General features: G+C 37.4%; 1 protein-coding gene across 2 annotated transcripts; it reads left to right on the top strand.

Moving 5' to 3' along the window:
- The first annotated feature begins 343 nt into the window (after nt 1–343).
- On the top strand, nt 344–27849 carry TMEM64 (transmembrane protein 64). Of its 2 annotated transcripts, XM_059994877.1 has the most exons (3): nt 344–1251; nt 18558–18713; nt 24892–27849. In XM_059994877.1, the coding sequence occupies exons 1-3, from the start codon at nt 451–453 to the stop codon at nt 25081–25083; spliced, it is 1149 nt and encodes a 382-aa protein (XP_059850860.1). In that variant the 5' UTR covers nt 344–450; the 3' UTR covers nt 25084–27849. The 2 variants fall into 2 exon arrangements, with proteins under 2 accessions (XP_059850860.1, XP_059850861.1); XM_059994878.1 differs by lacking the exons at nt 18558–18713; nt 24892–27849 and adding an exon at nt 12637–12891.
- Nucleotides 27850–27945: the final 96 nt, after the last annotated feature.

Raw genomic sequence — 27945 nt, 5'->3', positions numbered from 1 at the left:
TCATTGCAGTCCCCTCCTTCTCCGGTGCCCGCATACTCTCTGATCTTTCTGCCCTCCCAAACGCTCCCCTCAGCATTCCAGCCCTCCCTACGCGGTCACAACCCCTCTCTTTACCCGCTCAGCCCGCTGGGCTGTGCGTCACGGTGGCGGGGCCAAAATGTAGCTCCCGCCAGGCCCCGCCCCGCGCGCCTAAGGCCCCGCCCCCTCTGGCCGAAACTGGGAGGGCACTGCTTGTGTGGGGTCCGGAGTTTTCTAACTCAGCGGCATCATCCCACCGTCTTCGAGTCCTTGCCTTTTTCTGAGGCCCTCTACTGCCACCTGAGCGAACGCGGGGAGTCAAGGCCAGGCGTGCGGGGCGCCATGAACGGCCGCCGCCTGATGGGCGCGGCGGCGGCGGCGGCGGCGGCGGCGGAGGGACTGGTCGGCTGAGGGCCTGTTTGGGGCCGAGGCATGTGGAGCCCCAGCGGGAGCTTGCTTCAGACTCTGCCACGACTTCTGCAGCACGACACCCTTCCGGGCCCCGCAGAACTGCCGCCCCGCTGGGCCCTGCCGCGGGCGGCGGGCGGGGACGACTCGGCGGACCGCCTTCCCCGCGGGGGCGGGGCGAGCGCGGCGGAGGCGGCGGCGGCAGCGGCCTCCCGAGCCTTGCTCGGAGCTTATCTGGGGCACCACGGTCAGCCTGCGGCTTCTGAGCTGCCGGCGCCGGGCGCGGCCTTGGCGGGCAGCCCCGGGAGCGGCGGCGGCGGCGGCGTGGTGGTCGGCGTGGCCGAGGTGAGAAACTGGCGCTGCTGCTGCCTCGGCAGCACCTGTTGGTGCCGGAGCCTGGTGCTGGTCTGCGTGTTGGCCGCGGTGTGCTTCGCTTCCCTGGCCCTGGTCCGCCGCTACCTGCAGCACCTCCTGCTCTGGGTGGAGAGCCTTGACTCGCTGCTGGGGGTCCTGCTCTTCGTGGTGGGCTTCATCGTGGTCTCGTTCCCCTGCGGCTGGGGGTACATCGTGCTCAACGTGGCCGCCGGCTACCTGTACGGCTTCGTGCTGGGCATGGGACTAATGGTGGTGGGCGTCCTCATCGGCACCTTTATCGCCCATGTGGTCTGCAAGCGGCTGCTCACCGCCTGGGTGACCGCCAGGATCCAAAGCAGCGAGAAGCTGAGCGCCGTTATTCGCGTCGTGGAGGGAGGAAGTGGCCTGAAAGTGGTGGCACTGGCCAGACTGACCCCCATACCTTTTGGGCTTCAGAATGCAGTGTTCTCGGTAAGTGGTGTCCCGCTGGTCCATCTCTCTCCAAGTCTGTTTTTGAGCGATCTTGTGACAGCCCTGGGAGGACGCTCCAACAGATAAATGCCAGCAGAGAAGTGACATTAACAACAGGAATTAAAATTACTTTCCGTCGTACCCTGAGAAATCTCAAACAAAGCAAATCTAAGTCCGGCACTCAATAGGAGATTTGGTAGAGAAAGAGCTACTCCTTTTTTGGCGTATGAGTTTGATTAAAAATGAAGAGCCCTAGAGAGGGTGGGAGGGAGGCTCAAGAGGGAGGGAATATGGGGATATACGTATACATATAGCTGATTCACTTTGTTGTACAGCAGAAACTAACACAACATTGTAAAGCAATTATACTCCAATAAAGATATAAAAAGAAATGAAGAGCCCTTTTAACTATGAGGGGAGATGAGTGGAAATATCCATTTTAAACATTTGTCATCTGATTTCTGTAGCAGCTTTGGCAACAGTCAGGGGGTAAAGGCTTCACATGCCTAGCTTTCTCTCTAACCTGCGTAAATGCATCCAGTGTTTTGACTCAAGTTTTTAACAACGTGGGGCTAAAGGAAGTGTTTGGGTAAACAGTGTAGAGGGTAGTTACAGACTCCATATTTTGGAGTTTCCTAAAATTTTTAACAGACTCCATATTTTGGAGTTTCCTAAAATTTTTTTTTCATCAAGTAATGTGCTTTTACAGTGTAATGGGGGGGAAGCCTCCTTTTTATCTTATTTTGGAGGAACTTCATTTTGAAATCACTAGGTAGTAGGATAAAACAAAATAGGACAGATAACCTTTCTCCCAGTGAGAATATATTTGTCTTTCTACACACCTTCTGTGCTCTTTTTGCCTTGTATTCATATGTTCTGCTTATTCAGTTTAGGTATTTCTAGTTAATGTACATCACATTGTAACTGACTGAGGAAGAGAAACACTGCGAAGTGAGGAAACCATCCCATTGGAAGAAAGGAATCCAGTATTTACAAACTTAGTGTCTTTGGAACAAATTATTAACACTATCTGCCCTTGCTTTCCACTTTTCTAAGGTGAAGGGGTTGAAGTGGTTACTGAGTTCCTCAAATTCAATGATTCTAAAGTTCAAAGAGTTCATATAGAGATTCCCAGGAACTCAACTCTTCAGCTAGACCTAAAGAAAACTGTGTGAAGAAAGAAATTTAGCACTCAAATCCATAGGAATCAATGTATTTTATGTTATTCTGACACATTCTTTTGTCTCAAAAATAAATTGGTAGTCTCTAGAAACTTTCTCATTTGTTTTATGTTAAGAATAATTCTAACCAACCTACCTCTCTGTGATGAAGTTAAGATTTTTCTCTTTTTTCTTCTTTTCTTTTTAAATGCCTTTTGCAAATCTCATGTTGATTCTAACCAACAGCAGTAATGACTGTAGATTGAAGCTTGGGGAGGCATGGATATAGATAAGGAGTTTTCTGTACAGATACAGTTTGGTGTTTACAGGCAGTTTGGTATGTCCGCTTCCTTAAACTTTTACCTTTTCACAACCTCCTATAAACATGAACTTTGACCCAACCTTGGATAATAATAGGTCAAGTATCCTAAGACTTTGAAAGAGAGTGGGAACTAAGGAACCTGAATAGTTTCATACCTTTAGTTTGCTTCCTCTCTAGTATAATTTCCGTGTGCATTTTCTTGTCCACCTACATGTGCCTACTATCCTAGGCTCTTTCCCACATATTATTTCTAATCTAAACTAACCCTGCAGAAGGTGATTATACATATTTTATAGACTATTGTCTAATAGTCTGGAACACAGGGCTGGTGCTCTGGAATTCTACTGTCCCCATAGAATCTGTTGACCTTGGTCAAGTTACTTATCCTCTCTGTGGTTCATTTTCTTATTTGCAAAATGGGGAAAGTAACGGTACCTACTTCATAGGATTATTGAGACAATTAATAAAATAAATACTGCTACTGACCTTGGATTAACAAACACTCACATGTTGGCTTTTGTCACCATTACTGTTGTTATTACCCAGGGTCACCTAGGTAGAGTCAAACTTTGCACTATGGTTTGAAGATAGGGTCTCAACCCATAACTCTGTTTCTTCATTGTATATTTAATACCTAGTATAGTCCCGGGTATATAATGTGGACTCTATATATTTCTTAATTAAAAATAAGTTAGGTTTTTTTAAAAGTAATCTCTTAAACATATTAAACATGTGATTAAGAAGTTATACTTCGTACTTGGAAATAATTTAAGGTAATTATGTAATTGAAACCAAACTTGACAAGGGGCAATTCTCAGTTGGCCTTGTGGGGTCAAGAGAAAAGAAGGAAAAAAAGAAAACTGGCCTCTTAAAATAGGTATTATTGGTACAGTTTTACTGAGGAAGAAATGGAGGCTCAAGCATGCAGGAACTTGTTCAGGATCACCGACCTACCAAGTGGTGGAGCTGAGTTATAAACCCCAGACCAGCTGAAAAAGTGCATGGTACTGTGTGTAATTCTCACTCTTGGCCATAAGCCGGGGGTTTGTGGAGCCATTGGATATAGTCTATTATATCTTGTTCATTTCTATTATTGACTGTCTGCTTAGTAGCTCTTTCAACCAAAACTGTTTACTGAATTCACCCAGGGTATGTGAGTGAAAAGAAAGCTTAGTTTAGGCTGATTTTTGTTTTAGCCTGACTTTCCCTTCTGCCTTCTAGAACTTCATTCTGCCTCTAACCTCTCTGCCCTTCTACCCCTCAGGCTACCCACAGCTGCCCCCTTTCCAGGCATATTTCTTTTGTTTTTTTCTTCCCTACTTATCTTTTTTTTTTTTTTTTTTGCGGTACGTGGGCCTCTCACTGCTGCGGCCTCCCCCGCCGCGGGGCATAGGCTCCGGACGCGCAGGCCCAGCGGCCATGGCCCACGGGCCCAGCCGCTCCGCGGCATGTGGGATCCTGCCGGACCGGGGCACGAACCCGCGTCCCCCGCATCGGCAGGCGGACTCCCAACCACTGCGCCACCAGGGAAGCCCCCTACCTATCTTTTAAATTATCCCATTTCCCCGCTATTTCAGTTAAAACTCATCTTCAGTGTCCACGATTGATTGATCTTTAATCAATGCCCATGATTAAAGAAATTTATCTGGGCCTACTTCAAAGAGGAAGTGAAGTATAGTGGTCATGAGGGGCACAGGCTTTGGAAATAGTCCTTGATTAGTCTGTGCTGAGTTATGAGGCTTAAATAAGCTAATGCAGTGAAGGCATTGAGTATTTGCCTGGCACATACTCAATTCTCAAAAATTATTAGCAATTATTATTCTTAGTGGTTTTTATATTTTAGAGGCAGGAGCTGATTGTAAAAGGTGAATGTATAGAAGAAGGAAAGGTGCTCTCCCTTGCTTCCTATCTATTCTTTATTTCCTTCCTTCTCCCATGTGTGCTAGAAAGGGATAAGCAAACTGACACTCACTTTTGAAAAGCTTGAAATGGAAAATAAGTACATAACACTTCATTGTATCAATTCTTAGATTATAAGAAATATAATTTCCAAAGGACATATTTAAATTTTTTCCACTTTTAAAAATGCACTCATTGTTTCTGTTGGGAAATAGTTAACCCCTCTCCCCCGACCAGTGTTTTTGATGTAGTCTTGTATCCGTAGGTATTATTGTACATTAAGACAGATTTCTAGACGTGCAGTCTGTGTGTGTTTCTAGATACTGTTCTTATCTGGGCACGTATCTAGGATGACTGTTTCTTACTGCTTCAGTCAGGATAGGCTAAGTTATGCTACAGTAACAACCCCCAAACCTCAGTGGATTAAAAAGCAAAGGTTTGTTAAAAATGCAGCTTGAATTATTGTTTATGATGAAAAGGAGATAAATTTAATTTATATTTTGAATTCAGCTTTTATGATTTGGGGGACTATAATATATGCTTCCAGCATGTATAATACAATTAAAAAATTTTTTTTGATTAAATAGACTCTATATTGCATATGATGCCATATTTTTCCCATGACTTCTCATAAATATATGTTCTTTAAGTATAAAAAAGAAAAAAATCAAAGGTTTGTTTACTTACTTGACACAGATCCAGGTTCAACTTGGTTTGGGGAAGGGGTGGGGAGTCTCTGCTTTATGTCGTTTTTACTTTGGGATCCAGGATGACAGAGCCACCATTTTTCACTTGGTTTATGTGACATGGTGAATTGCACACTGGTTTTTAAAGCTTTCACCTGGAAGTAATCTCACTTTTTACTGGCCTGAACAAGTTACATGGCCACAGCTAACTTCAAAGGGGTAGTGTGTGTGCCAGGAAGGAGAGAGAACTGGAGTGTTTGGTAGCAGTCTTCATGACTCTGGCACTTGACTTATGGATTCTGCCTCCCAGGCCCTTCAGTTCAGTCCACTGCCACTACCCTGGTTCAGGCATCTCAGGCTCCCATCTGGTCTCCTTGCTTCTTAAACAAGGGTTTCTAATTTTTTCTCTCTCCAGAAAGATCTTTCTAGAATGCATATCCAATCTTGGTACTCCCTGCAGGGAAACTCTCAAGTGGGTTTTCTTTTCCCCTCAGGATAAATTCCCAGTGCTCATCTTACCTCTATAGCCTCTCTCTTATCATTCCACAATTACTAAGTGCCCTTTGATGTGTTAACTATTTCATCCTCATTCTAAGAGGTAGACATGATTATTTCTGATTCAGACATAGCAAATCTTGTCTGTAGCCTCAGAATTTCCTTTTTGTTGATAAAGTTGAAAACTGTAAACATTCATAAGAATAACATCCCATGCTGTATTGAGTAAGCATTAAAGCATTCTTGTAAGGTTTCCTATAAGATGCCCCCTTGGAGACATCTGAACTTCTACAGTTTAAAGTTACCACCTGTGAAATGTCAACTTTAATCCAAATATATTACACGATAATTGGTTGTTATGGGTAACAGTATTCATATTGGTGCTTGCAACTTCCAAAGGGGTTTGATTTTGTTGTTGCTGTTGTTCCATAGGAGATCCTAAAAATCATTCTCTGTTTTCACTTCGGTTATAGAAAAACTTCTCAAACAATTCCACATGGGAAATTTTCTTTCCATCATGGTTAAATCTTTGAAACCTCAAATAAAAACATAAAACATAGTATGGAAGCTCCTCTTTTTCATATGTTGTATACCACTTTACAGTATGCAGAGCAAATTTACATACATGATATTCTTTAATCATCACAACACTCCTCTGAGGAGTTATTAGTGACTTATAGGCAGTTATATAGAGGACAAAATATCACACACTTGAAATTAGATTTAGTTCTAACATTTACTCTGACGTCTTGAGCTACTCTTTTGAGCCATACTTTCTGTTGTAAAATGTGTTTACTAATACCTGCTACAAAGCTGTGGTAAAATATATAGCTTGCTCATTACTTACTATTTCTTTCCGTCTATCCTCTGCGTTCCAAAAAAAGGACATTGATACTCAAAGTTTTTTTGGTTTGTTTGTAATTTAACCATTATTTATATTGTACTTAATAACTGCCAGGCACTGTTCTTCTAACATGTACACATTATTTATTTAAGACTCATATAAACCCTAATCCTCATCTTAAGCTAAGGTAGTTGAGGCAGAGTGATGAAATAACTATCCCAGAAACATACAGTTAGTAAATTGTAGAGTCATGAACTTACCTAAAATTCTATTGTTGATCTGAGCAGAGCTGGGTTGCTCAGAGATCTCCTTATTCCATTGATAGTTGCAGAGCACTTGCCCTAGGGCCTCCCATGTGTCAGGCACTGGGCAAGGTTCTACACAGTTGAATTAGACATCATCCCAGGAAAATGATTTGAAAAAATATCAGAAGAATAATGTTTTGTGCATGTGAGAATTACATGAAATTGGAATTTTAACATCCGTAAATAGTGTTATTGGAATACAGCCATGCTCATTCATGTATGTACAATTTGTGGCTCTTTTTAAGATAAAACAGCAGAGTTAAGTAGTTGTGACAAAGACCCTATGGCCTGCAAAACCTAAGATATTTCCTACCTGGCACTTTGCAGAAAAAGTTTGCCTTAGAGCTACAGCAGTCACAGCCACCAGGCCTGAGCCCCTGCAACTGTAGGAGGAGGCCGTTAAGCTCTCATATATATATTTTTACCTTTGTATTTAGCAAAACCCTTTTTATAAAAAAGACCATATGTGGATAAAAAGAAAAAAAAAAGAAAGAAAAGAAAAGCAATGAGTAAATTTAAAAGTGCAAGGCCTGACCCATCATCCTGGCTCACTTCTCAGTGGAACCACTTTAAAGAATTTTATGTTACTTAACTGTTAGTTACTTTGACTATTTTTATTAGCCCACAATAGGTTAGAAGCAGCAACAGAAAGGTTCTTTGTTTGTTTTGGGAGGGGCAGGGAGCTGTGAAACTGGTGTACTGACTAAAATAATGACAGCAAAATAAGATTAAAGACAAAGTTGAAGCAAATGTAACTGTAGTGTATTTTCCTAGAGTTTGCCTTGAGTAATCAAGAAAAAGATACATTACTTCTAGTAATTTAGTTCACAATCGAACTGAAATTTATTATAATTAAATAAAAGTATTTTATTAGCTAGTGACTGAAAGACCAGAAAAATGGTAAAATCTTAGCCTCATGGACTCTTTGGGGACCTTAGGTTCTGTCTCAGCTCCTGTGTGACTTTGGTGAAGTCATTTAATGATCTGGCCTCCAGTTTTTGTTATTTGTAAAATGAGAGAGGTTAGACCAGGTCTCAGAGTTTGCTCTTAAAAAGACAAATGTTCTGAGTAACTAGCATTACTTTTTATTTAACAGTTTGGTGATAGTATGTTTTATAAAAATGTTTTCTCATCTTCTTACATTCTGATTCTGTGTTACAGATATAATCATTCATTCATACACAGATGATGGGTCATGATACTTGTCACTGTACCAGTATATCTAATGATTATTTCTTCTTACTATTAAAGGATACTGATTCATTGCCAGTGGTACAGTTCAGGTGGAATAGAAAGACAGAGGCACAGTCTGTGTTTTGAAGGAGCTTGGAGTCATCAAGTCTTAAAGGTTGAGACATGATGACCAAGTTGAAAAATGTCATGCCACCTTAGCCCACATCCTTAGACCTCACAGTACCACTGAGTATAGCTGGCTATTGCTTCCTCAAAACTGTGTTCTCCTGTTTGTGCCTCTTCAGTTATCGCACCAGCTTCTGTGGTTTTCATGTATCATATATGGGGTTAGAATTCACAAATCTGTATCTCTAGCCTGTTGTATCACAGTAATGAATACAGTATATCTTATTACCCCTTCCTAGATAAAAAAAAATTTCTTTAGAGACAGAGAGTCTTATTAAAACTTATTTTAACAGTATTTGCTTTTTCTATGAAATAAGTATTCATTGTAAAAACTTTGAAAAGTATAGTAAGTACAAAGAAGAAAAATCAGTAACATTTCAGTGTTTGTTTTTCTAGTCTTTGCGTTTGTTAATGCATGTGTTTTCATTATATAACATTGTGGGTGAATGTTATAAATGATTTTTGTGACTTTTTACTGAATGTAATGAACATTTTGGTCATTAAGTATACTACAAAATGACTTAAAATGACCACACAGTCAGCTGTGGTTTTCTATCTTTGTATCTTTATCCTTGCTTAGACCTGGGCCTTACGTGTAGAAGGCATTTGATAAATTTTTGTTGAATGAGTAGAAGTAATAAACCTATCGTTTGTCATAACTCTATAAAGAAGATCTTTTTAACTTATGTTCCAGAAATTATATGCAGTAGATATATATATATTTTCCCCCCCCGGGGAGGAGGTTCAATGTGTGTATTAATCAGATTCTCAAATGGATCACTGACCCCTAAAATATTTAGGAACCATTAAAAGCAGTTCCTAATTTAGGGATAGTAAACTAATGAAAAAATCTGTATATATGAAGATGGTTTCTGCATTGTAGACAGATTTATTGTCCTATCTCTGTCAGTAGAAGCCTCTACACTGATGCTCTCTCTACCTGTTATTGTGGGGTCTCTCAGAGCCCTTGCCTTGTTGGGTTTTTTTTTTTCCGGTAGCAAGACTTTTCTCAGTACATTGAGGGTTGCTGCCTGAACAGAGGGTCTTAACCTTGATAACAGGTTGACCTCAGAGGTTACTGGAAATGCTTTTAGTGTTCATTCAGTATTCACTCAACAAGTAACTGATAGGTACTACTCTGTGCCCACTGCTGTTCTAGATGCTAGAGATACAATAGCAATGAATAAAGCCATCCCAGATCCTTCAGGGTGCTTGCAGTCTAGTGGAGAAAACATTCTGGATATATCAAGGCTAATATTTTGCTGATAATGAATTAATTTCCATTTAATACATTATTTCTCTGAGGGGAAGGGGGAAAGCATGTTTAGTTTCTGAACAGCCAATTACAAGTGGACTTTGCCTCCTAGCCTGTTTATAAACTGGCAACTATTATAAGTCTCCACATTTATAAACAAAACAATTTTAATGTTGGTACAGCCTACATCCAATCAACATATATTTAGTATCTGATATATAGTAGGCATCATACTAAAGACTAGAGACACAATGAGGACCAAGACAGATGGGTCCCTTTCTTTACAAACTTATAGTCGGAGGAAGGGGTAAAGGGCAAACAGATGGTGAAACCTTCCGTTACTCTGTAGTGTGAAGGGACTTGGCAAGTAATAGTGTCTGTCAGAGAACTTGAGAGCAGTTCTTAATGCAGACTTGGGACCTTGGGATAGGTGTCCTAGAGAAATTGATGACTGAGTAGTGAAAGATAGTTTGGGACTTTGCCCAAATAAAAGGAGTGGGAGGAAGGGTCTAAGTGTTCTTGCCAGAAGGAACAATGTATAAAGGCCCAAAAAGAAGAGAGCAAGGAATGTTCTAAGAACAAGAGAATTTTGATGTGTCTGGAACATAGTGTGATATGAAGCATGAGACATTCAGAGGCCAGGTCATGAAGCAGTTTGCATGTTGAAGAACCTGACCTTCATTCTGATGGCAGTAGGAAGGAGTTAAGCAGGATTGGATTTGCATTTTTAAAAGATTTCTGCAAAATTTAGCATAGGTTGTGAGTGGAGGGTAGGTCTAGAGTATCAAGACTAGAGAGGGGGAGACTGAATAGGAATAGGCACAGACAATGGGTAGATTTCTAACATATGTAAAAGGTAGAATCCATAAGAAAGGGTAGATGATTGGATGTGAGAATGAGGGAAGAATGAGTGCTGTGACTGACTTCTGAAGTGTTTAGCTAGGGCAACTGAGATTGGGAACCCTGAAAGAGGTATTTTGGGGAGGGAAGGGAATGGGCAGTTAATGTTTTTCCTTTAACCAGTTTTTAAAATTTCATATTTCTGGAAATGAAAACTACTTGCCATTTGTTGACTATTTCTCCCTCTCTGTTTCTGAAATATTGATAGTAAGTATCAATATTTAGGATATATATTATAAAATATATAATTTATCAATAATATTTAGATGAAAAGAGCAAATGTAGTCATTTTAACTTCTTTTGACCATTCCTTAAAAATTATTATAGGGATTCATGATTTTTTTCTGTATAATATTACTAAATATATATTTTAATTGGAATTTACTTTAATAGTAACTTTGTCAATAAGCAGCATTGCTTTTATATCAACTAAGAAACACACCTATACAGGAAGGTGTAATTTGCCAAAACTAATAGAGATTCACAAAGCTATGGATAGAATTTGAGTTCTTCCATACACAGATCACCTTTATATTCTTCACTCGATCTGTGTCAAGATATTCTTTGTAAAAATGATAAAGTTTCTTAGTGTGTTAAATTAAAGCCCGTAAAGCCATTGTGTAAACAGCCATAAATAGAGAAAGCAGAGGGGCTGGAGGCAGGATTGCCAGGGGAGCTGTGCTTTGTGCCGTGCCTGAAAGGACAGCAGGCCTCAGGTTCAGTGAGCATCTGAGTGATCCATCTAAAGACAGAGTTCTCTTATTGTCAGCTTCAAAAATATGTGTTCAGAGAAGAATCAGCTCTTGCTATTCAGAATTAAGTGTTTGTTTCTCTTTTTTTTCCTTCAGATGGGCACGTCTTTGTTTTCAGGATCTATCTGGTATATGGTAAAGTAATATTCTACAGTAACCCCTACTGACCCAGACAAGTGAGTTACATCTCCAAGTAAATCACAGTACCTCTGAGAATAAGAATGTGTATACTTTCATGGTGCTTCTAGAGTTTTAAAAGCATGGGAAGATGGCTATCAGGTAGCATTCACCATCCCTGGAACACTCACTGGAGTATTTCTGATCACAGAATCTAACCAGCAGGATAACACTGACATCCTAGGCTGAGATTTCTAGGAGTCTTTGGAGTAGGAAAACAGTCCTGAGCCAAGATCCCAGGGTATTGTAGTCAGGAATTCCAGTGGGAATACTCTAGGCTCACATTTAATGTCTTTTTGGAAAGTAGGACAAGGAGTCATGTTTTGTTTTGTTTTGTTTTAAAATCTTTATTGGAGTAAAATTGCTTTACAAAGGTGTGTTAGTTTCTGCTTTACAACAAAGTGAATCAGTTATACATATACCTATGTTCCCATATCTCTTCCCTCTTCCGTCTCCCTCCCTCCCGCCCTCCCTATCCCACCCCTCCAGGCGATCACAAAGCACCAAGCTGATATCCCTGTGCTATGCGGCTGCTTCCCACTAGCTATCCACCCTATGTTTGGTAGTGTATATATGTCCATGCCACTCTCTCACTTCATCACAGTTTACCCTTCCCCCTCCCCATATCCTCAAGACCATGCTCTAGTAGGTCTGTGTCTTTATTCCCGTCCTACCCCTAGGCTCTTCATGACATTTTTTTTCCTAGATTCCATATATATGTGTTAGCATACGGTATTTGTTTTTCTCCTTCTGATTTACTTCACTCTGTATGACAGACTCCAGGTCCATCCACCTCACTACAAATAACTCAATTTTGTTTTTTATGGCTGAGTAATATTCCATTGTATATATGTGCCACATCTTCTTTATCCATTCATCTGTTGATGGACACTTAGGTTGCTTCCATGTCCTGGCTATTGTAAATACAGCTGCAATGAACATTGTGGTACATGATTCTTTTTGAATTATGGTTTTCTCAGGGTATATGCCCAGTAGTGGGATTGCTGGGTCATATGGTAGTTCTATTTGTAGTTTTTTAAGGAAACTCCATACTGTTCTCCATAGTGGCTGTATCAATTTACATTCCCACCAACAGTGCAAGAGGGTTCCCTTTTCTCCACACCCTCTCCAGCATTTATTGTTTCTAGATTTTTTGATGATGGCCATTCTGACCGGTGTGAGATGATATCTCATTGTAGTTTTTTTGTTTTTTTGTTGTTTTTTTTTGCAGTACACGGGCCTCTCACTCTTGTGGCCTCTCCTGCTACGGAGCACAGGCTCCGGACGCGCGGGCTCAGCGGCCATGGCTCATGGGCCTTGCCGCTCCGCGGCATGTGGGATCTTCCCAGAGCAGGGCACGAACCCGTGTCCCCTGCATCGGCAGGCGGACTCTCAACCACTGCGCCACCAGGGAAGCCCTCATTGTAGTTTTGATTTGCATTTCTCTAATGATTAATGATGTTGAGCATTCTTTCATGTGTTTGTTGGCAATCTGTATATCTTCTTTGGAGAAATGTCTATTTAGATCTTCTGCCCATTTTTGGATTGGGAGACATGTTTTTTTAAAAGTCGGTGGGTAAAGGCTTACCAGGGAAAGAAGGTTGAATGGGTCTCTTTGTGGGAATAGGTATTCTAAATTAGCTTTGTTTGTCAAAGACTGGAACTAGGTGCAGATTCTGAATAGGATCATGGCTTATAGGAAATACCATATTAGAATAATTTAGAAACTGTTTATCTTTAATACACTTAGTAATAGTTGAAAAACTGTATGTGTGTGTATTATTGTTTTGTTCTATTGGTTAAATTATTTGACACGCCAGCAAAACAGTTTACAATGATTACCTGAAATTAGTTTCTTTGCTTTATTTAGCTATGCAGCTTTTCAGAAAAGAACCGTATTTAAATAATAACACTTGCTTTTTCTGTAGGATGAGGTTCGGTCATGAAACGTTTGATAAACTTTGATTTATGCTTTGGACAAGGGTCTTGTTAAAGAGTTAAGTGGCAGGGTTGTTTCAGATTTATGATATCTGTTCTTAAAATAGCTGTTTGGATATTATTGACGTCATCCATGAATGTCAATTATGTGTTCTCTTTGGAGAAACTTCATTACATTTAAAGATTATGAACTGAAGCTTTGCATTCTGATATTTTGGAACTTAAATATTTATTTTAAAAATAACTTCCCTAACATATAATGTTATTATTAACTGCAGTGTAATAATTTTTATGATTCATTTTTGTCATATTTACTTATTTTATATATTTGACATGTTTAATTCTAAAGCAAGTTTTCCATTCCTGTAAGTGCTCCAGACTGATAGAGGAACCTTCCTAATACTTAGCCCCATTCATGTCATTCATGTCATTAGACTCCCCAGAGCTTTTCTACTGAGTACAAACTCATTCGCCTTTCACCCAAGGCCCATAACAAGTATCACCCCAAATACTTGCCCTGTCTTTATTTTACAGGATTCCCTTGCCCTATAAATAATCCAAACTGTACTGCTAACTTTACTAATACATCCTGTATGTTCCCTACCACATTGTCCTTATTCATTCTCTTCTTGGAACACCTTAACTTCCTCATCCCACCTATCTTTGCCTGCCAAACCCATATGAGCTTGTGGAGTTCATTTCACATTCCTCTTATTCCACAATATTGCCCTTTGCCCCCCCCCCACTCCTACAGAGATTTTAATCCCTGTTTACTCTTTAATACTTTCTGTGTAGTTCTTCTCAAGGCTCCCTTTCTGCCTGTTTCTGAAGTAGTGTGTGTACTTGTCAGTGTGTAAATTCTTCAAGGTAAAAGTTGTGTCGTACTGCCTCTCTTGCAGGCACCTACCAGAGCATCTTGCATGGAGCAGTCTTTGAGTCAGTAATTGTTTAGGTGAATCTTTAACAAGCAGTCACTGCAGTAATTCTTTCTAAACCAGCAGTGGTGTATCTCCAATTAATCATCTATGAGTAGAGATAAATGTATCTTTATTGAAAACATGATTTACATAATTATTAGGTTAGATTGTAGTTATAGAGTAACCTGTAGCTGATTAAAATACCAGACTCTAAAAATTAATGAAAGTGAAATTTAATAAAATAGCCACTAGCTTTCTTATATAACAGTAATACCCAGTTAAGGATGTGGAAAAGTTATTCTCAAAATTAATGGCAGTAGCAACAACAACTATAACACAGAATGCTTAGAAATAAACTAATAAGAAATAACTGATACATGTGAATAAAACCACCAAACTAGTAAGAAATGTGGAGGATTTTTAAGTAATTATAAAAACATTTCTTGATAAGAGGACTGAATATTCTGGAGATTGCATCTCTGTCCAGATTAATTTATAAATTTACCTTAATCCTAGTTTAATATTTACTAATTTTTTTGAGTGACAGAGTGATCCTAAAATGTATCTGTAAAAATGAATAGGTAAGAAGGTTATACAAATTTTAGAAAGAAGAGTAATAGGGGTTTGAAGGATGGGAAATTCCTTATGAGATATTAAATTGATAGTCTTTACAATAATTTGGTTTCAACACAAGGTTTAAGATATCAGTGGACAGTATTAGAGTCCCAAATAGAGCCCTTTATATACAGTAACTTCATTTATAATAAAGTAAACATCATATGTTGCTGGAGAAGTTATTGATTATTCAATAAATAATGCTAGGAAAATTGGCTACTGGGGAAAGGGAGGAATAAGGAATCCTCACCTTTAATTCAAATAAATTGCAGAAGGAATAAGTGGTAAATATTAAAAGGAAAATATAATAAAAGAAATATAGGAAGAAATTAACAATGGGTTCTGAAAAGACATTCTTAAGCTAAAAGCAATGGAAAATCAGAGGAAACAATTAATAATATATATAAATAATATATGTATAAATTTAGAAACATTTGAATGTCAAAACATAAAATTAAAGAGACACTTTAAAAGAAAATATTTACCACATATAATGGACAAAAAGTTGCCCTTACTATAAAAAGAATAAATATCATGAATAAATAAGAAAACACTTAACATTTCAATAAAAATGAGCAAATGTGAACAAATAAAGCCATAAAGATGTGCAAATGTATATTTAAAACTAATGTAAATATAAATTAAAATAGTACAGATTAAACAATGATCAAACATTATTTTTACCGCTATCAAACTAAGAAAGATTGAAATTTAAAACTTAAAGTTGGTAAGAGTATGATGAAATGGACACACCTATACATTACTTACTGATAGGTATGTAAAACTGTGAACCTTCTGGGAAAACAGTTTTTACTGTTTGATCCAGTAATTCCATTCCGAATGATCTTTCCTAAAATAATGGAGTTGCATATTAGTCATTTCTTGCTGTGTAACAATCACTCCAAAACTGAATGGCTTAATAAACATTTATTATCTCACAGTTTCTGTGGGTCGGGAATTCCTGTACAGCATAGCTAGGTGCCTCTAATTCAGGTTCTCTCTCAGTACTACAATCAACATGTTGACCAGAAAAAAAAAAAAAAAAAAGATGTTGACCAGAGGTGCAGCCATCTTATGGCTCCACTGGGGGAGAATCTGCTACCAGGCTTACTCTGGTGGCTGTTGGCAGGTCTCAGGTATTTGCTAGCTGTTGGCTGAAGGCATCAGTTCCTTGGTACAGCAAGGACCTCTCCATAGAGCTGCTTACAACATGGTAACTTACCTTCTTGAGGGAGAGATGGAAGTCCTGTTTTTTTTGTAACCTAATCTTGGAACTAACATCTCATCCTTATGCTGTGCAGTCTGTTTGCTAGAAGAAAGCACTAGGTCCAGCCCACACTCTAGGGGAGAGGATCACACAAGGGCATGAATACTATGAGATGGATTTATTGGGGATATTTTAGACACTGTTCTCCCACAGAGGTTAATGTAGAAAGGTTTTCATATAGGTTTAAAAAATTTATAATAGCAAAAAAAAATACGTAATCACATATACACAAAGAAGTAACTAAGGAAACAATTTTAGATGTTCTACAGCAAAAGAATGGTTAAATTGTGCTACATCCACGCAGTGTTATTGGGTTGGCCAAAAAGTTCCTTTGGCTTTTAAGTAACAATAAAGTATACATTTTTCATTTTCACTGAGAACTTTGTTGACCAATGCATTCACTGTTTTGTTCCACTACCTTCTGCCATTTTCAGGCAACTTCATAATTCCATCTTTCCAAAACTTTTTTTGAGCAAAGAACTGTTCCAGGTGCCTTTTACATCCTTCCAGGAAATTGAACTTTTTTCCATTAAGAGGAAAAAAAAAAAAAAAAAAAAATATATATATATATATATATATATATATATATATATTTTTATATATATATATTTTTTTTGTGGTACGCGGGCGTCTCACTGTTGTGGCCTCTCCCGTTGCGGAGCACAGGCTCCAGACACGCAGGCTCAGCGGCCATGGCTCACAGGCTCAGCAGCTCCGCGGCATGTGGGATCTTCCCGGACCGGGGCACGAACCCGCGTCCCCTGCATCGGCAGGCGGACTCTCAACCACTGCGCCACCAGGGAAACCCTATTAAGAGAATTTTTTAAAGACATAAATAAATGGAAATCCGAAGGTACAGTGTCTGGTAAATATGGTGGATGAATCAGCACTTCCCAGCCAAGCTGTAACAGTTTTTGCCTGGTCATCAAAGAAACATGCAGTCTTGCATTATCCTGATGGAAGATTATGCGTTTTCTGTTGACCAATTCCGGACGCTTTTCATCGAGAGCTGCTTTCAGTTGGTCTACTTGGGAGCAGTACTTGTTGGAATTAATCGTTTGGTTTTCCAGAAGGAGCTCATAACAGAGGACTCCCTTCCAATCCCACCATATGCACAGCATGACCTTCTTTGGATGAAGACCAGCCTTTGGTGTGGTTTCGCTTGCTTCACGATCGCTTCCATCCCATATTATTGTACAGTATCCACTTTTCATTGCCCATCACAATTTGTTTTAAAAGCAGAATGTTTTTGTTACGTTTAAGTAGAGAATCGCATGCGAAAATACCATCAAGAAGGGTTCCCCCACCCCCCCCACCCCCGCCCCGCTTAACTTACAAGGAACCCAAACATCAATGCGATTAACATAACCAAACTGGTGCAAATGATTTTCAATGCTTGATTTGGATATTTTGAGTATGCTGGCTATCTCCCATGTGGTTTAACGTTGATTGTTCTCAATTAATGTCTCGATTTGATCACTATCAACTTACCTGGTCTACCTGACAGTGGAGCATCGTTCAGCCAGAAATCTCCAGCGCGGAACTTTACAAACCACTGTTCAGTCATAGCACCTTCTCCATACACTGCATAAATCTTTTTTTGCGTTTCAGCTGCGTTTTTACCTTTCCTGAAATAATAAAGCATAATATGCAGAAAATCTTGCTTTTTTCTTCCATCTTTAATATTAAAATGGCTACACAAAAATTCAGTTTTGATAAGTTATTGTTTAAATGCACACCGATATGACAGCTGTCACAATACAATCTAACAAAATTGTTTCGAATGAAGTTAAAGACACCTAAGTGCTACTAGAGCCATCTTATGGAAAAAAACTGAATGAACCTTTTCGCCAACCCAATAGTGTAATTGTATAATAATAATAATTTCTACCTTTTTGAGTGTTAGTCATGTGCTAGCATTTGTTAAGATATTTACAAATATTTCTCATCCTAACAACAACCATGTAAGGTAGTGGTTATTATCCTCATTTTACAAATGAAAAAACTGATATTCAAAGACTCCGCCCTTAAATGTCATTCTAGAGTTACCTGGCTTCAAAGCCCAGTGACCACATTGCCATTTAAGTATGCTTATGAAGAATATTTAAATGACATGAGGAAGACTTAAAAAACTGTTTTTACAGAGTGATCTGTGTGTGCACATTTTATTTACGTGTAAGGAAAAAACAATAGTCACAAATGTTAGCTTTCAATGGCAGAATAAAACTTTTATTTCATCTTTTACATTCTGTATGTATTCCCTTTATAATCATTTTTAAAAACCAGAATGCTTTGAAAAGTAGTTCAGCTTCCTCTACTCCAAGGGAAAACTGCTAGCAAGACTTGTACCACAATTTTATGTAAAGTTGAAATTTTATGTTGTAATGAATCATTCCATTTAATCTGCTCTTCTAGATTACTGATCTCTCCTTACCCAACTATCTGATGGCATCTTCGGTTGGACTGCTTCCTACCCAGCTCCTGAATTCTTATTTGGGTACCACCCTGAGGACCATGGAAGATGTCATTGCAGAACAAAGTGTTAGTGGATATTTTGTTTTTTGTTTACAGGTGAGTTTAAGGCCAAGGCTTGTCTTTTTTTGTTTCCTTTTTGTATGACATTACTGATTCAAATCTAAGAAATTTCACTGAAAATAATTTAAGAAGATTTTTTCCTTTTTACACCTTTTCTTGTTCTTTCAGTACTACTTCATATTTTGACAACACTTACATTTTTAATTGTGTGGATATATGGAAATATATAGAACTGAATTGACACTTATTGAAAATTCTCTTAAACACAAAAAAATGGAATGACAAAAATAGGTTTCTTTTTGCAGTGATTATTTTCAAAGTCATGACTAAATCAAATACTGTTTTGAGTTTGTATGAAGTGTTAATACTACATTTCTAAAGATAATGAGATTTGGTGGGGTTGGGTTTTTAATCTTAGTTACTTTACCTTCAAATTTTGAAGGTATTGAACTCTTCTATTTGTATTTTTTAGATTATTATACTGGCAATGTAAATTTATTTCTAGTACAGTTTGATGTGAACAAAAATTTTTTAGAAAGTATTGCTTTATAAAAAGTATAGAAGTATTCCATTATAAGTTCAAATAATATTTGTATAATAAATTATTACTACCATGCAGATTATAGCATAGTTTGGGGTACATACAATTCAATATAAGAGGTTAATAAAAGAGGAAAATCCTGCTATGTAGGCAGACTTATTCAGTGCCTTAAAGTATATGCAGGAAGAGTTAAAAATTCATTTGCTTGTGATACATTTCATTCCTGAGATTTACCAAAATATAAAATCACCATAATTTTTGATGATTTAGTAAGATGATGATGATGGTCACTAACATTTATTGAATGCTTTATATGCCATATATTTAAGCTCATTTAATGCCTACCAAAACCTTAGTAGGCATATAATTTTATTATCTATTATCTCGAGCCAATTGTACATTCAGTGATGTCACACTGGTAGCTTGAAATTGGTCATGACGGGGGTATCTACAGTTATGGAAAATGGCAAGTGCTCTAAGTCAAGCTTCCCACCTCTGATCCTTAAGAGCTAGTTTACTAGCACACCATTGGATAATAATTTGTCTAATGTCTGAGCTGCAAGGGGTAGGATCAGGATTTGAACAAAGGCAGTTGGTTCTAGAGACCACACTTATAACCAACGGTCTACTGAGCAGATAATACTAGTGAGATAGCTGACTTAACTTACTGGTCCCTTGACTTGTAAGTTTTAATTTATACTGTTATTGAATATATGGTGTCACATTGCAATTTACTGTTAGTAGTATTCTCAATTTATTGAGGTACTATATTGTATTAAAAATACTACGATAAATAAAGCCAGAGTTAATTTTCTTTGTGCTTATGCAGTACAAGTTTAGTAAACAAAGTAAGCCCAGGAATATTTACATTAAACTATAAATAAAGCTTGTCAGTGAAAGGGCTTGCTTTAACAAAAATTTTGTAATAGTTTTGATATTCAGGAAGTCAGTTTTTATTTTTCTTTACTATTTTTTCTTCAGAGCTACATTTTTTTAAGATAACCTGCTATAGGTTTAGAGTTTTTGTTACAGTTGGTTTATTTTTATTAATGTAGCATGCCAATCACATACTAAACTTTCTATGTGTTACGTAGTATCTATGTTAATAATTTATGTTTATAATCATCCCAAGGTACTCTAAGATTCTGATGTACACTACATTCTCAGATTGATTTTTTTAGTATATTTAAGCATATTTTATGTTTTTCAAGTTTCCTGAAAACAATTTGAAACATCTTTTTTTCTTGACATTGTAATTAGAATTCCTCATTATTAGTAGTTTTCAGAAGATATTCACTATTTGATACTTTATATTTCTATGCATCTTAGTAAATTACTCAACTATAATCAATGGAATTGTAATAGAACAAACTAGTTCATGCATTTGTCAGTGGTGCTTCTTAAAATATAGGATGTTCTTTTTTCTAAGCGATTTCTTACCCCTTTGCTTGAATTGGCAAATTATTTAAGCTTAGGATACAAAACAGGGGGAAAAAGGTAAATGTTTCTTAGCCCAGACATTTACAAAAAACAACCACCACAACAACAAAAAAGTGAAGGCATGTTTATGCCTTGATTGGATATATTGATGATGTTACTTGTAATTTGTTTCAGGGAGGATTTAATTTAGCTTACAAAAGATATACAGGAGAATAAAAAGAGAGGAGAAAGAAGTCATCTTGAAGGAGAAAATTAGCATAGGAAAAAAGGATGAAGCATAGGTTAAAGTTAGCAGAGTAAATAACATGAGGTTCCTCATATTCACTAGAAATGAGCCACAAATTTGCCTCCCACTGTAGCCACCTAAATAGAGTCCACAGTGTCTATAAAATCAAAGAAATACCAAACAGATGTTCAGAGGAAGGCACAAGTATTTACTGTACTGAAATCCAACTTAGATTCCATGGTTTGTCAGTTCAGTTAATCTTTTCCATATATTTTTGTGTGTACTCATCAGCCAAAACCCCAATCCTGGATAAATGCAAGTTTTGATCTGCTTTAGCACCTGCTCTTTTGGGGAAGTCATACAACCAAGCAAGTTGGTGATATTTAATTCATGGTTGCAAACCTTCAGCTGGTTTCTCAACACTGCCCTATATTCTGTTTCCTTTGTCTTCCCGTTCCCCCATTTTCCTCAATGACTATTTCAAACTTATCCTCACCCTCCTCACAGTTTTTTCCTCCTCTCCTGGCTTCCTTCTTCATTCTCAACAGATTACCTCTCTTGCTTAACAGAAAAATCAAAAGTCTTCAAATGGGAAACCCCTCAATTTCCAACTAAGAAATGTACTAACCCTCTTATGTTCTGCTCATACTCTCGGCTTGCTTTTCAGTTAACAGCGGAAGAAATCACTTTCTGTAGGCTTTCCCCTTTAAAACTTGTCTTTCTACTTGGGTTTGATTCTTTTGTTTTTTTGTTTTTCTTTTTGTTCTTTTTTTTTTTTTTTGATTCATTTTAATAGGGAAACTTTTAAAAAAGTTTTTTGTGTTTTTGTTTTGTTTACTTCACTGGGCTGTTGGGAAGAGTCAGTACACATTGCCAGGCCCTGGGCTCCAGAAAGGCATCTGGGGGAAAATCCCATGTAAAGATGTAGCCCATTCACCCTTGCTGGGAACCCAAAAGACTTTTTCAGTGGTTCTAAACTTATTTTCTGTGGCCTCACCAAATTCTTACCTCAAGCTTTCATCACTAATCTTCTCTAAATCAGATACACTTTCCAGTTCTCATCTTAACAACCTAAGATTCTGTTGACTATGCCTTTTAAAAACACCTTCTTCTCTTAGCTTCTTTGATAACACTCTCCTGATCTTTTTTGCTGTTTGCCTGGCTCATTTATCAGCACCTCCTTCTCTTTTCACCCCTAACTTGGTCTTCCTCAAGATTCTAGCCAGAGCTTTTTAGTCTCACTCTGAAAACTTTTCTTCTTGGTAAATCAAGTTACTGTGGTTGCTGCTATTATGTTTATTGCAAGGACTCCCTAATACACATCTTCAGCTCAGCCTTCTTTCCATACCTTTAGACCCATTCACTGAATTGCTTTGGATATCTAATAGGCACCTCAAATTCAGCATGTCCTAAGCAGAACTTAGCATCTCATCCACACCCTCCCCCAATTAGTTAACATTTTTTTCATCTCTTTACATTGTATCACCATCCACATAGTATCAAACTTAGGGTGTTCAATAAGTATGTCTTGTGTTTTTAAGAGAGCTCATATGTTAGAGAACAAAGACAAGATTTAAAGGCCTACATTTAAAATAACTAATTTGGGGCTTCTCTGGTGGCACAGTGGTTGGGAGTCCGCCTGTCGATACAGGGGGCAGGGGTTCATGCCCCAGTCCGGGAGGATCGGTACAATGAAATAACAATGTGGTATACAATGAAATAACTACTCAGCCATAAAAAAGAATGAAATAATGCCATTTGCAGCAACATGGATGGACCTAGAGATTATCATACTAAGTGAGGTAAGTCAGACAGAGAAAGACAAATATCGTGATATCACTCATATGTGGAATCTGATTTTTAAAAAAGATACAAATGAACTTATTTACAAAACAGAAACAAACTTACAGACATCAAAAACAAATGTATGGGGCTTCCCTGGTGGCGCAGTGGTTGAAAGTCCGCCTGCCGATGCAGGGGACGCGGGTTCGTGCCCCGGTCCGAGAGGATCCCACATGCCGTGGAGCGGCTGGGCCCGTGAGCCATGGCCGCTGAGCCTGCGTGTCCGGAGCCTGTGCTCCGCAGCGGGAGAGGCCACAACGGTGAGAGGCCTGCGTACCGCAAAAAAAAAAAAAAAAAAAAAAAAAACTTACGGTTACAAAAGGGAAACTGGCAAGGGAGGGATAAATCAGGAGCTTGGGGTGAACATACGTACACTACTATATATAAGATAGATAACCAACAAGGACCTACTGTACAGCATAGGAAACTCTACTCAATATTCTGTGGTAGCCTATATGAGAAAAGACTCTAAAAAAGAATGAATGTATGTGTATTTGTAACTGAATCACTTTGCTATACATCTAAAACTAGCACAACATTGTAAATCAACTATACTCCAATAAAATTAAAATATTTAAAAAAAGAAAATGTTTTAAATAAGGATGAATAAAATAAATATCTTTGTTTCCTATAACATAAAAAATAGAATAAAATAACTAATTTGATTAGACTTGTATTAAGTAATGGGTATTCGCTTCATGTACAGATTCCCTTGTGCAAGTTCCAGGTTCCCCCATCTACTCAACCTACCTTACTCCCAGTATCCTGCCCTTCCCCCTACCTCCCTCAACGCTTGTATTTAGAATATTTCTCCCATAAAATTATAGGTAGGCTTAATTGAAACAGTGTTATATTTAAGGATCACTATGCTTAGAGCAGCCTTTGAAAGCTTGCTGGGACATTAAACAATATCTACTGAGAATATTTGCTCTGAACTCTAAAGAACTGCTTTAAAATGAACTTTGGAATAAATACCATTTAAAAGATGTAGACTGCTTAGACATTCATTGTGCTGAATTGTATGTAGAATGTTTAAGCACAGAGGGACCACAACTTTTGGACAGTGGGAGAAGCCCATGTGGTTTAAAGGGACTTACCTGAAATCACAGCACTAGTGAGTGGCTAAACCAAGACTAGAACCTGATTTTCAGTTTAAAGCTTTTTCTAGTTATCCCTTTGACTGGCGTTTTTCCCCTCACTGTGTTCCTTTGTTTTTGTTTTGAAAAGTATAGACAGTTTCGTGTTCACAATCTCTAGTTAATTTCTTTTGAAGCTTATTGGCATTTCATTTTTTTTAATTGTTTAATTTATTTATTTTGGGCTGTGTTGGGTCTTCATTACTGTGCGCGGGCTTTCTCGAGTTGTGGCAAGCAGGGTCTACTCTTCATTGCGGTGCATGGGCTTCTCATATGGTGGCTTCTCTTGTTGTGGAGCACAGGCTCTAGGCGCACAGGCTTCAGTAGTTGTGGCACGTGGACTCAGTAGCTGTGGCTCGTGGGCTCTAGAGAACAGGCTCCGTAGTTGGGGCACACAGGCTTAGTTGCGCCATGGCAAATGGGATCTTCCTGGACCAGGGCTTGAACATGTGTCCCCTGCATTGGCAGGTGGATTCTTAACCACTGCGCCACCAGGGAAGTCCGGCATTTCATTTTTTAAAAGTGTTTCTTAATATTTTAAATTTTGGCTGCACCAGGTAGGTCATTTGCAAATGGTAGTGCTTCTCTCTAAGTGGGCTTAAAAATACCTATGGACATTTATAGTTCTGCACAGAAATAATACTACATTATTACATTAATAAAGTTTAGCCAGCTTTACCTCTATTGTAGAAATTTTTTTTATTCCTTGAAGGAAACTTTTTGGTACAAAGAGAGAAGCTTGACTTGTATCAAACAAACATCATTTAATATGGACTAAAAGGGATGTATAGTTGCCTTGTGTTAACCGGATACCATATAATGGTTACCCTGTAGATTTTGGCACTCCACACCTGGCAGCCAAAGGAAGAATAAATGACAACTGTGTGTAAACTATTTAAAAATTTTACCTAACGGTATTTGACAAGCATCCTGTTTGTAACATTTCTAAGACAAATATTTATTGGATATATTTCTCCCCTTTTTCCATGTAAAATATTGTTAACTGTAATATTTTATTTTTATTCACAGATTATTATAAGTATAGGCCTCATGTTTTATGTAGTTCATCGAGCTCAAGTGGAATTGAATGCAGCTATTGTAGCTTGCGAAATGGAACTGAAAACCTCTCTGGTTAAAGGCAATCAACCAAATATCAGTGGCTCTTCATTCTACAACAAGAGGACCCTAACATTTTCTGGAGGTGGAATCAATATTGTATGATTCTAATGAAATGTATGATTGTCAGAGCCTAGTGTGTGGTCCAAGGTCTAGCAGTCCCCTCGCTAGTGGGCAGATGCAAGTTCTAATTGTATTACAGCACAAAAAAACAAAACAAAACAGAAACTGACTAGTTTTTAAATTGCACATTTTTTAAAAAGCAAGAATAATTTTCTGGATAAGTAAGTGTAAATGTAGATGCAATTTTGGCTGCAACTCTTTATCATTTATTATACCCATAATGGCCTATAGGTCTGCACTTTAGTTTTTCTTCATCGTTTTCTTTATGGGTACTTATGAATAGAGAAATAATCCAAATATTTTTTTGCTTAGTGTCTTTATTTATAAAGTCTATGAATAGTTGTAAGCATCTTTCCTACTTATAAAGATGAGTAAAAGTATGCAATTTTAAATGTATAATATTATTGGACATTCTTTGCTTTGGTAGTCTTTCCAGAAAGGATAAACGGTGTGTTTTTTTTTTTTTTTTTTCTAATTGTTTTAGGTGGGACCACTTTGCTTTCCTTTTCCTTGCTAGTTAGAAAATAGACGTGAACTTTTGTTTGAATGTATTTTTGTAAGGATCAATTATACCGATACACACAAGCTTAAATCCTACATTGTGGGACTGAAGTGCTCTTAAGATACCTTTTTTAGTTTCACTGTGTAATATGCAAAGCAAAAGGGAAATTATTTAAATGGGTGGTGGCTCAAATTAGAACTTGAGTTCTAATTTCATTACATTGGTTTTACCCTCCTTAGGTCTTCCATCAAAGGGCTGTCCTATTGCAGTCTTACTAAAACATTTTATTAAAATAAACTTCTTTTTCTTTTTATATTCATAATTAGGCTTTGAAATAAAGATGTTATTCCTTTAAAGTGGTGGGCTTACCATCATTAAAGATGTCACTCAGGTGGCCTTGTTTGATCAAAACGCCTTTCTAAAACACTAAGCTTTAAAATCATGTTTATAATTCCATTGAAGTACATATATATTTTTCCCATAGTCTTCATCTTTAAAACTATAAGTAATGTTAACTTAATGCCCAGATTTGTATTATTTGCCATACTGTAGAGTAGGCTTATTTTTTTTGGTTTCTGGTACTTATTTTTCTCTAAGACTCAGGAATTCTGAAATGTGAAATTAAGTCTCGCAACTCTTTCTCCTGTAGAATGAATTGAGTGTATTTATTAATAGCACTTATGTGTATAGAATATAATGATTTGGCAATATGATTCATATGACATATTATTCATTTATCACCTTATATTTTTTAAATAGCTTAATTGTGAACTTAATGATTCATTTTTTTTATGATGGAGATTATAGATATGAATGCAAATTTTCTAATAGGTATCTCTTTTTTAGCTATGAAGATGTCACCTTATCAGAGACCTCCCATATGCCTTTTCATTAGGGTAAAATCTTTGCCCTGATTTACTAAAGTGCAAAAGAATTATTTGTAAGCATATTATTTTAGTTTTATGCTAAAGATGCATTTGACCACTTTAATGTGTAAATTTTTTGCCCTGTTGCAGGTATAATTGTTTTCCTGTCCTTCATAATGCCTAAGTTTGCTCACCTTTGAGTAACAGTGAAGTTCATATGTACATACCAAGAAGAACTCAGTGCAAATTATCTTATAGGCACCTGGGTCTAGTCTATAGCATTCAATTGGCCTACAAATCCTTCCTTATTTTATTGGTAGAAAAAATATATAGTATTGGAATATTATTATTCTTTTTTGAATCCTAATTACTTGTTTGGTTATCTTTAAAAATTATTTAGTTTAATTATCCCAATAAACAATATGTTTGATTTATTCTTTTCTGTCTAACTTGACAGTATTTCTCTTGTGCTTCTTGTTTGTGTTTAGTTTTTGGTAAAGAAATCAATAATTTAAGATCACTACTTTCATACACTTGTATTACACTTCATGTATTTTGAAGTGCATTTATTTAATTAGCATTTTGTAACTTGAATAATTTTGCCAAATGAATACCTTTTGGTAGTTCGTCATGAGTTCTTCCAACTGTTGCATTTTGCTTAGTACTTAAAATAAATATGTAAAGGTAAAAGAGAAGTAATTTTCTGTATTCTGCCAACATAATTTTATATAATAAAATCATCCATTTTTACTTAAAATAGTATGGATTTACTATTTCTAAAATACTAATCTAAAGCTGCAGTTTTCCTTTTGTTCATCATCTCTAGCCTCCACATAAACTATTTTCCCTTATAGCCATGCTATTTGATAGCTGGTTTTTTATATGAGCTGTCTATAAATTGTACAAAGCATTACCATGCCTTATTCACTCCATCTTTAACTCTGTATCCCAGATTTCTGGCAGCAACAAATTTCTACAGGATCCTTTTATGTTGCCCAAATATTACATCCAGTCGTAGAGTATATATTTATAAGAGAAAATGTTTTGGATTTCTCAGATCATTTAAGTGCAGTATAAGGTTGCTTTATGCGTATTTTTAAAAGCACACAATATACCTTATCTCAAATCTGATGAAAGATATGTTCTATTTTTAATTCGTTGGGCCTTTTTCTTAGTTTTCCACATTTTCTGGGTTATTACTAATGATTTTGTTTACTCTTTGCCAAGTTCTGTCATGTAAATTATTTTTAAACAGCAGCACCTCTTTTTAAAAACATAATAATTTACTAAATGTTTTCATGTCCATTTTCATTTGATCATCTGATTTGTGAAATAACTTGAAATCTGTACTTTGGTTTGTGAAAATAATAGAACCAAATCTCTGTCATTAGAATGTGTATTTTGAGTTTATGTTCAGAAGTGACTTTGTGGGTTTGTTCAGAACCAACCATACTCTCCTTTTAAGCACTTTGTAAC

The sequence above is a fragment of the Delphinus delphis genome, chromosome 17 (assembly GCF_949987515.2).
Source record: "Delphinus delphis chromosome 17, mDelDel1.2, whole genome shotgun sequence".
NCBI classification, from domain to species: Eukaryota; Metazoa; Chordata; class Mammalia; order Artiodactyla; family Delphinidae; genus Delphinus; species Delphinus delphis.
The sequence above is the reverse complement of the archived record's forward strand: the minus strand, read 5'-3'. Positions and strand labels throughout refer to the sequence as shown.